Source organism: Trichechus manatus, unplaced genomic scaffold (genome assembly GCF_000243295.1).
Source record: "Trichechus manatus latirostris isolate Lorelei unplaced genomic scaffold, TriManLat1.0 scaffold00008, whole genome shotgun sequence".
Classification (NCBI taxonomy): Eukaryota; Metazoa; Chordata; class Mammalia; order Sirenia; family Trichechidae; genus Trichechus; species Trichechus manatus.
This window is the reverse complement of record NW_004443944.1, coordinates 33229779-33240098: the sequence shown is the minus strand read 5'-3', so window position 1 is coordinate 33240098 and position 10320 is coordinate 33229779. Positions and strand designations below refer to the sequence as shown.

At 48.2% G+C, this 10320-nt stretch overlaps 1 protein-coding gene across 1 annotated transcript; it reads left to right on the top strand.

Moving 5' to 3' along the window:
- Positions 1–3464: 3464 nt before the first annotated feature.
- SLC52A3 (solute carrier family 52 member 3) lies at positions 3465–8724 on the top strand. The gene is made up of 4 exons (XM_004370490.1): positions 3465–4031; positions 5059–5564; positions 7915–8038; positions 8518–8724. Exons 1-4 carry the CDS (start codon positions 3465–3467, stop codon positions 8722–8724), a joined length of 1404 nt encoding a protein of 467 aa, XP_004370547.1.
- Positions 8725–10320: the final 1596 nt, after the last annotated feature.

Sequence of the window (10320 nt, the reverse complement as noted above, 5' to 3'; positions counted from 1 at the left end):
TGGGAATTTACATCATTTACCTACAAAGTTTTCTTTTATTACTATTCAGGTATTTAAAGATTTCATAATCTTGGTATATTCTTGGAATATCCTGACTTGGTATATCCTGGTATTATGTCTCAAGATTATCATGTATTACATCTGAAGCTCTTTAAAAATATGGTTAATGGTTATATTTAGTGACATTTTTATCTAAAGTTTTTTTTTTAACTGATTTCATTTAGCCTTTACATTATGCTTGTAATTAATTTCTATCAGGTCTTTCACTATAAGAATATTATTTTTATAAGTTAATCGCGGCCATATTAAGTTTTGTCATCTGCAGATAAGTTTTTACTTTGCTGATATGCTGAAAACGTTTGGCCAAAATATCTCAACAAACAGACTATACTGGACTTGCGAAAAGGACTGTAACTAGACTGAATAAAATTTCCAGAACTCCCATGCAGAAGCTGACTGTGGCTGATCCAGAATCATGTGGAATAGAAATTAACTACATAAGACCAAGTAAATGAAAGGAAACTAGGGGTTTTATGTGGGAATATTGCTGATATTTTTATGGTCCTACTTTCTAGATATAAGAAACCATTTTCCTTTCTCCTAAATTATTTAACTAATGGGTTTAGATATTGTAACTCTTGAATTAGAAGTTATTCTCTCGTAAAAACAGTTTTGTGACACTCTGCTTCTGACGTAGTGACCCATGACTGTTAATAGGTAGACCAAGGAGGGACAGCTTGCCCTTGAGAAGAACACTTAGTGTGTTTTAAACAGATTAACTGAAGACCTCCAATAGGAGAGGTCCGTCCTATATCATCTTGTTAATCATGCATTCTCTAATGAAAATCTAGTTGTCACATGTGAAGTTTTCTATACCTTCTGTTTCCTCCAGACAATCTTTGTGTGTTGTGGATCCAGCTACACTGGTTTTAAATGATCCCTTTCCAACTGACAGTGAGTTAATGTGGGCAATCTCTTGTTTAGATTCCTGGTGAATGCATGGGCAATGCACTTTGAGCATTTTAAGATTATCTTTAAGATATTCATAGTAATGATAGTAGTAAATATTGAAAAGGTAATGTTAAATTGTTACACACTGTAAAACGAGAGTCAAAAAGAAACCTATTGGTCCAACCCTCAGGGTATGGTTGGTAGCTTTAATTCCTAGTTACGGTATAGTTGAATTGAAGAAATCTTTAAGAAATTTATCAATCATTATGGGACAAATAACAGATGAAGTTGCTAATGAGATAAAAACAGAACAGTAATCTCTCGCCTAATTAGCCAAGGTGACATGAGATAACAAAATAGCCTTTAGTTTTTTTATTAGCCCAAGAAAGTGTAGTCTGTGCTGTAGCAAATATGTCTTCTTGCGTTTGGATAAATAACACAGGAGACGTAGAACAGGATATACATAGAATTAGACAGCAAGCTACTTGGTTACACACTGTAACACCCTTAACGTACACCAAATTTGTTTGGTTGATTAGTGTCAGGATAAGTACATGGGCTAGGTCACTACTGCAAGTCTTAGTCTGCATCTCAGTATTATTAGGCATAATAAAACTTATCTTTGATTGTCTTACACACTTAAAAGGGGAAAAAGAAGGCCTCCGGCTAAAATGTTGATATACATTGAGTCTGCTCACTTTACCAATGCAATTGACATCGCTGTTAAGATCCTGGTGAAGAACCAGATGGTATCTGGTGGAAAACCAGCACCATGAGTTTAAAGAGCCTGCCATGGCCACCACCTAAGGGCTCAACTAAGTCCAGGTATTAATATCTCCAATCTCCAATCAAAAGAAAGAATGATTTAAGAGATAATATTGGAGCCATTATTCCCAGTCCTTGAGCATAAAAACTGTGACCTAGCTGGAGTTAGACTTATGAAGACTCATAAAGACACATCAACTGGGCCCTGAAGTATAAAGATAATAGCTAAGAGAATCTGAAAAAAAGAAAAAAAAGACTCTTTTAGGAAGACATTCACATAAACAGGGCATAAAAGCCACTCTTCTAACATTTAGTAAACAGTTATAAACCAACAAGAGGTCAGTCACCACAATGAAAGGCCTAGGCCCAGTATTTACCCCTCCACGAAAATATGCCAGACAATTCCACACCAGGCTATAGTTCAAAATGGACACTGGTCTTGAATGACCAGTGTCCAAGAAGAAATGGGAGGAGTGAGACAGAACCCCCACAATGCTGTATTCTTTACCTAGCTTCCTCCCCTACAGTGTTGTATTGAAAAATCCTTTCCTTTGCTGTCTCCCCGCCCTCCCCCCACCCGCTTTGCATTTGAATCCTACTTTTGCTTGAATGTTATATGTAAACCCCATTGTGCCTGGGTAGTATGGTTAAGAATGCTGCTGACGACCAGAAGAACTAAATGGTGCCCGGCTACCACCAATGACCGCCATGACAGGGAACACAACAGAGAGTCCCTGATGGAGCAGCAGAAAGACGGGGTGCAGAACTCAAATTCTAGTAAGAAGACTAGACTTAATGGTCTGACTGAGACTGGAGGTACCCCAGAAAGCACGGCCCCTGGATTGTCTATCAGCCCAGAACTAAAACAATTTCCAAGGCCAACTCTTCAGACGTTGATTTGACTGGACTGTGGGACATAAAGTGATACTCGTGAAGAGTGTGCCTCTTAGTCAAGTAGATACAAGAGACCAAAGGGGCAGCTTCTGTCCAGAGGTGAGAAGGAAAGTCAGAGAGGGTTAGGAGCTGGTTGAATGGACATGGGGAATCAGGGGCGGAAAGGAGGAGTGTGCTGTTGCAGAATGGGGTGAGCAATTAGGGTCACGTAACAATGTATGTATAAAATTTTGTATGGGAGACTAACTTGAAATGTAAACGTTTAAACTAAAATAATAAAAAAAAACAGTGAAAGATCAGAAACATTTAAAAAAAAAAAAGAATGTTGCTGACATAACTTGTATGAACTCCCTACTTGTAAACCCCTTTAAAAGTAACTTGCCTGCCTGCCCTTGGCGAGCAGTCTTGGCAACATCAGCTCCGACTGATTCCATTTCCTTGTACAATGAAATGAAGGTGGCCTTCTTGGTCTCCCTCCTCGGTCTCTCGTTTATTGGCCAATACGAGTCATGTCAAGTAAGAACCTGGGGTTTCCACCCGGTAACATTTTTATTTTGTGTTTGTTTTCGTTTTTATGCAGTTGAATGTATCAAACTTTTCTTTTGTTCCCTCTAGATTTATGACTTATGGTTAGGAAGGTTTTCCCCAGTTATAAAGGAATTTGCCTGTGTTTTCTGCTACTAAGAAGCCAGCTTGTTCATGGGGAGAGGGATGATGAGAAAACATTGGGCCCAAAAGCACAGTCTCTTGCTAAGCTGTAAACTTAGAGATTGCTCACCTGGTATCTTTCTCTGTCCTCTCGGCTGTAGGCTGACTTGAGGAGGCGGTGCCTCTGGTCCAAGGCAGACAGTACCATGGCCTTCCTGCTACACCTGCTGGTCTGCATCTTTGGAACAGGCTCCTGGGTAGCCATCAATGGGCTCTGGGTAGAGCTGCCCCTGCTGGTGACGGAGCTGCCTGAGAGCTGGTACCTGCCCTCTTACCTCACGGTGATCATCCAGCTGGCCAACATCGGTCCCCTCCTGGTCACCCTGCTCCATCACTTCCGGCCCAGCTGCCTTCCTGAGGTGCCCGTCATCTTCACCATCGTGTGTGTGGGTACTATAACCTGCGTCCTCTTCGCCTTCCTCTGGAACATGACCTCCTGGGTGCTGGATGGCCACCACAGCATTGCCTTCATGGTTCTCACCTTCTTCCTGGCCCTGGTGGACTGTACCTCTTCCGTCACCTTCTTGCCCTTCATGAGTCGGCTGCCTGCCCGCTACCTCAATACCTTCTTTGTGGGCGAAGGACTCAGTGGCCTCCTGCCTGCCCTGGTGGCTCTTGCTCAGGGCTCGGGTCTTACCACCTGCGTCAACATCACTAACACACCAGATACCACCCCAAGCCCTGTGACTAACAGGACAATTGGCATCACACAGGTACCTGGTGGGACCCAGAGCCCTTGCATTGCTCTGGGTTTGATCATGAGTAGATGATGCAGAGGGCTTGTGTTTCCTAAACATTGAATAGACCAGTGTTCTTACCTGTCTGCACCTTAGATCACCTGGGGAAGCTACTCACATCCAAAACAATTCAATAAGAATCTCTGAGGGTGGGGCTGATCTGGATCCTTGGGGCCAGATATATTTTGGAATTTGGGATTTTCAGATTTGAGAACATGCCACCCTAGTCCCCAGCAACACAGGGGACCCAGTGACCCAGCGCAGTGACACCACTGCTCACAGCCCATCAACATCCACACACAGAGGGCCAATTAGGGCTGTAAATAGCCACACATCAGTTTAGTTCAAGGGTTGTTGCCAACTAGGTCTGCAAAATATTTTGATTTTCAGAGCATTTTGGATTTCAGAATTGCAGATAAGGGATTGTGACCTTGTATTTTGTCAGAATTCCTCAGGTGTTGCTAGGGTACAATCAGGATTGAGAACTATAGACTTTAAACATTGCTTCACTACCTCACACCCGGGGATCTGATCTGATTGATCCTCATTCCAACATCACCCAGGGACCAGACTGAACCTCCTCCCACCATCACCCAGAGATCTAACCAGCCCTCATCCCACCTCACGCAGGGATCAGAATGACCCTTGTCCTGACATCACCCAGGGACCTGACCAATCCTCATTCTCCCATCACCCATGGACCTGACTGGCCCTCGTCCTGACATCACCCAGGGACCTGACCAATCCTCATCCTCACATGACCCAGGGACCTGACTGACCCTCATCCTCACATGACTCAGGGACCTGACCGACCCTCATCTTCACATGACCCAGGGACCTGACCAGCCCTTGTCCTCACATCACCCAGGTACCTGACCAGCCCTCATCCTGATATCACCCAGGGATCTGACTAACCCTGGTCCTGACACCATCCAGGGACTTGGCCGACCCTCATTCTCCCATCCCCAGGGATCTGACCAACCCTTATTTTGTCTTTACCCAGGGAGCCAGCAGCACTCTCGTGTCTGCCTTCACGGGGACTACAGCCTCCACTGTCCACCTGGAAAGCCGCTACCTCCCCGCCAACTTTTCACCCTTGGTCTTCTTCCTCCTGCTCTCCTTTATGATGGCCTGCTGCCTAGTCGCTTTCTTCCTCCTCCAGCGCCAGCCCAGGCACTGGGAGGCCTCCACCGAGGACCTCTTCAGCTCCCAGATCATCCTCCACTCCATCCGGCCACAGGAGAAGCAGGACCTGGGTCTCCCAGGCCCAGAGGGCAGCAGCAAGGACCAGGGGCCTCTAGAGGAGGAAACAGCCCCTCTCCACCCGGTTCAGCTGACCTTCATCTACCTCCTGGTGGCTTTTGTGAACGCACTTACCAATGGCGTGCTGCCCTCTGTGCAGACCTACTCCTGCCTGTCCTACGGGCCCGTCACCTACCACCTGTCTGCCACCCTCAGCTCCATGGCCAACCCTCTTGCCTGCTTCTTTGCCATGTTCCTACCTAGCAGGTCTGCCCCATCTGACTCTGGGGAACCCTGGTTGGGGGGCGGATGTCACTCCAGAACCCAGAGTTCCAAGCCCCATCTATTAGGCTGTGTGTGCAGTCAACTGCCTGAAATCAAATCCCAGCTCTGCCACTTGCTAGCTGTGTGATATTGGGCAGTCACTTTACCTCTCTGTGCCTCAGAGACTTTTATCTGGGAAATGAGGATAATAATATCTCCCATCTCCTATGGTTGCTGGGAGGATAAAATGAGCTGATTTTGTAGAGCTCACAGAGCAGTACCTGGCCCACAGCAGGTCCTGTGAAAGCGTCAGCCGTGACCGTCATCAGCCCCATGGTGAGAAACAGGCAGCTACTGCAGTTCCTATTTTATAAAGGAGAAAACAAGCTCTGAGAAAGAGCATGACCTGGTGCAATTCCCAGGTTTCCAGCCCTGCCCTCCTGCCTCCAGCCCACAGCTGGCCCCCTTGGAGCTGCAGGTCTAGAAGAATGACTAGGGAAGTTGGTACAATGCAAATTGAGCCTGGATTGGGACCTGGGATTTGAATTTTTAATAAGCAACGCGGGTTGCTCTGATGCAGGGGCTTCAGACCCCAGTAGGAGAAATGCCAACCTTGGGGTCATGCAATTGTAGCTCTAAGAGCCTCCCATCCACCCCTCTGCCCTGCCTGGCCCTTGCTGGCCTCTCAGAGCTGCCCACCCCCACCTGCATACACCCACCTCCCCCAGAGCAGGAAGGAGGGGGAATGAGGACAGCAGAGTCAGTCAGAAGATGCCAGTTTTCCAGGAAGCCAGGTTATCTCCCTTGGGTTTCTTGTGGCTGCTGTAGCAAAGGACCACAAATTGGGTGGCTTAAAACAACTGAAATTTATTCTTGGGCCATTCTGGAGGCTAGATGTCCAAAATTAGGTGCCAGCAGGGCCTTGCTTGTCTCTGAAGGCTCTAGGGGAAGATCCTTCCTTGCCTCTTCTAGCTTCCGGTGGTCCCAGGCATTCCTGGGCTGTGGCAGCATAACTCCAATCTTTGCCCCCCTCTTCACACAGCCATCTCCCCTCACATCTGTTTGTGTCTCTTCTCTTTTTATAAGGTCACCAGTCATACTGGATTAGGGCCCACCCTGCTCCAGTATGACCTGGTGTTAACTAATTACATCTACCAAGACCTATTTCCAAATAAGGTCACATTCACAGGTACCGGTGGTGAGGACTTCAATATATCTTTCCAGGGGACACAGTCCAACCCACAACAAGGCTTTAAAACCCTAGAGGGAGGATTGAAATTTCTGGAGAAGCAGGACAGAGGCCACAGACCTGCAGAGTCTGAGAAACCCAGAATATTAGAATTTTACGGAACTTGAGAGTCACAGAATCCAAGAATCTTGGAGCAGAAAGTGTCCTTGGAGGCAGGGACAGACGCCTTCTTTCTCACCCATGGTGCAGACCAGTCTTGGCATTCTGGAGAGTGTGGACAAGGACCTCAAATGAGGAGCAGTGTCCTCAACTACCAGGCATGGGGTCTGCGTGGGAGGCCCCCTGAAGAGTGGTGCTCCTTGTGGTCAATGGCGGTCTGTCCGAGTCAGCTGCCAGGGCCCTGGAGAGCATGCAAACCTCTTGTTCTTGTCAGGGGTAGCTGAGGCCAGAGAGGGAAGGGGTCACTTGAAGTCATACTGCACACTTGCAGTGCCAGTACTATGATCCAAGCCATCTTCTAGTCAGCCTAGTTTCCTGGCTGAGGTTAGGCATGTTACAGGAAGAAATAGCAGCAGATAAGGTAGATAGAAGATGGGGCCCAGGGCCAGAGTCAGTCTGTGCACGCTCGTTCCTCGAGGTCACCACAGCCCTGCTGAGGTTCACAGCTTAAATGGTGGAACTGGGATTTGAGCCAGGTCCATCTGGCACCAGAGGCCTTTCTGCTTGTCCTGCCAGAATGCTGGACCCTGCCATTAATGCCTGGTGTGACTTAGGTCAGCCCTCCCCTTCGTAAGCCTCACTGGCCCCTGGGTGGCCTGGAAGTTTCCGCATGGATCTAACCCCTAACCCTGGAGATGGTGGCCATTCCACATGGACCCCGGGAAAGAGTGGGGGCAGAGGTCATGTGTATGGTTTGTGAGTTCTGTGTGGCCATTGCAATGAATAATTGAACCCAGCAGAGAAGTAGAGAGTGCCGTGGGAAGGACAGTTGGTGTCAGAGTTGGTAAAGATGGCAGAAGAGGCATGGCTGACCTCCAACTCATAGGAATCAGCCTTGGACTGTTGATCTTGATTCACCTTTCCCCTCGTGAAGTTAGAGGAGGTCAGACACTGCTCCCAAGTGGTTTTTACAGCCGTTTTCTCACCTTCCCCACTCTGTTTTAGGTCTCTGCCATTCCTGGGGGTCCTCGTGGTGTTCGGGACTGGGTTTGGGGCCTACAACATGGCCATGGCCGTGATGAGCCCCTGCCCCCTCCTGCAGGGCCACTGGGGTGGTGAAGTCCTCATCGTAAGTATCTGGTCTGGAGGCTGTTCCCCTCCCTGCCCTGCACCTCCTAGCCAAGGCCTCAGGAGACCCTGGGTGCAGGCCTTTCTGTTGACCAACGTCTCTCAGGAAGCCCTGGGTTGGGTAGATAGGGAGGAGGGGTCATTTCTCATTTGGGATGGGGTCTTAGGTGAGGTGACTGGTTCAAGGTCACAGCCCAGCCTTTCTGAATCCCACCTGTGTATGTTAGCAGTGGTCTTCTCTCAGGTGCTCTCGACTTTATCATGGGGGCCAGAAAAACCACTGGGCTCTCTTTTGCCCTTGGGGGGTCAACTCATGGAGCCCCTTTGCCCTACGGGGTCATACCATGGGGCTCTCTTTGTATTTAGAGTTCCGTGGGGTTCCCTTAGCCCTCCTGGGTCATCCTGTTAGCTCCCTTCACCCCTGAGGCTCACCCCCACAAGCACCCATCACTCTGCCTCTCTCCCCGCCCATCTCTGCAGGTGGCCTCGTGGGTGCTGTTCTCTGGTTGTCTGAGCTACGTCAAGGCGATGCTGGGCATGATCCTGCGCGACCGTAGCCGCAGCGCCCTCTTGTGGTGTGGGGCGGCCGTGCAGCTAGGCTCGCTGGTCGGAGCGCTGCTCATGTTCCCGCTGGTCAATGTGCTGAGGCTCTTCTCCTCCGCTGACTTCTGCAGCCTGCAGTGCTGAGGCGCACAAACCACCACAAGGCACCAACCTCGCCCCCATTACTAACACCTGGAAACTGACACCCAGAGAGGCAAGGGGTATGCCCAAGGTCACAGAGCAAGAGATAGGGGAGTGGAAAGGCAGAGCCTGAGTACTGGAACCATCAACACAAACTGCCATTTGGAGCTATGGAGAAGGCAACAGGCCTCCCAAGGGGCCTGAAAATGCAAAGCACAACCCTACCCAACTCTGTCACAGTGTCTGCGATTCCACTGTTCCAGATCTTCCTTCCTTTGGCTCTTGACACGTAACTGATTTGCAGTGTCCAGCTGGAGTCAGGCCCAAGGAGAAGGCATGTTAGAAGGAAAACATCTGGGTGGCCTGGCCCCCACAAGCTGTGTGACTTTGGAGGAGTCACTTCATTTCTCTGTTACTCTGTTCCCTCCTTATCTATAAAATGGGGTTGTAATAAATAGCACTTCACAGGCTTTTTGCAGGAATGAGAGGGAGAGGTCCCAGCATGTAGTAAGTCCTCTCAGGTCATTTCCTGATCTGATCCCCAACAGTAATAACAAGAGCAACACTTAACACAACCTAGAAGTGGCCAGAGGGATTGAGAAGTGATCCTTGTGCCATGTCCTTTTTCCCACCCTCCTCCCAGAGGAGCTTCTGGGAGAAGGCTCATGATGGGGTCTGTCATTGTAGCTTCCCAAAGCCCCAGTGTGGAGGAACGTTGTGCCCCATGTGTCTTCCTGTCCCCTCTTGGCCCACGAAGGCCTGCTCCTTTGAGGATAAGTGGCTTCCTGGAAGGCAGAGAGAAATGGCTTAGGGGGTCCTACCATACCCTCTGAAAGTGAGCTCCCCACCAGGTGTGGGGCTGGACTTGAGGACCCTTGGAAATAGTTCTCTCATCTGGAGGGGGGGGAGATGCAGAGAGGGGAGCATGACCTGCCTAAGTTTTCTGTTTGACTTTTTGCTGTTTGTTTGTTTAATAAAGACATTCCCTGCTTTGATACTCAGATGGCCTTCAAAGGAGAAGTCCAATAACATCAACCCCCAAAATGTATCAGTCTGACCAGTTCTCAGTTGGCTCTAATCTAAGGTCAAGACTGAGCTCCAGACTGAACAGAATCAAGTACTTAGAGAAGGGCAGGTCCTAGAATTTCTTTTCTCTAATAGTTTGGTTTCGTTTGCTTGCTTGCCACCACCCTCCTTTTGTAATTTATTGTTTTGAATAGGAAATGGAATCACACGTTTCAAAAATCAGAAAATACAAAACAGGTGTACAGCAAAAAGTCTCTGTCCCTCTCCCCTCCCCCACTTGCCCAGCTCCTCTCAACACCCACATAAATAATCTGTAGATTATTTATGCAAATATAAGCAAATAGAAATAGAGTTTTCATTCTCAAACTTCTTTTGACAGAAAAAGTAGTGAACTACTGTGCACTTTGCACTTTTCACTCAACAGTGAAATCAGAGAGGATTCTTATGCTTTGTCATGGGTGCGTAGTACTCCACTATGTGGAGGTGCCATAATTTAACCAGCCCTCCGTAGAAGGTCCCTGTGTGGCACAAACGGTTTGTGCTGGACTGCTAACCTAAGGGTTGGCAGTTTGA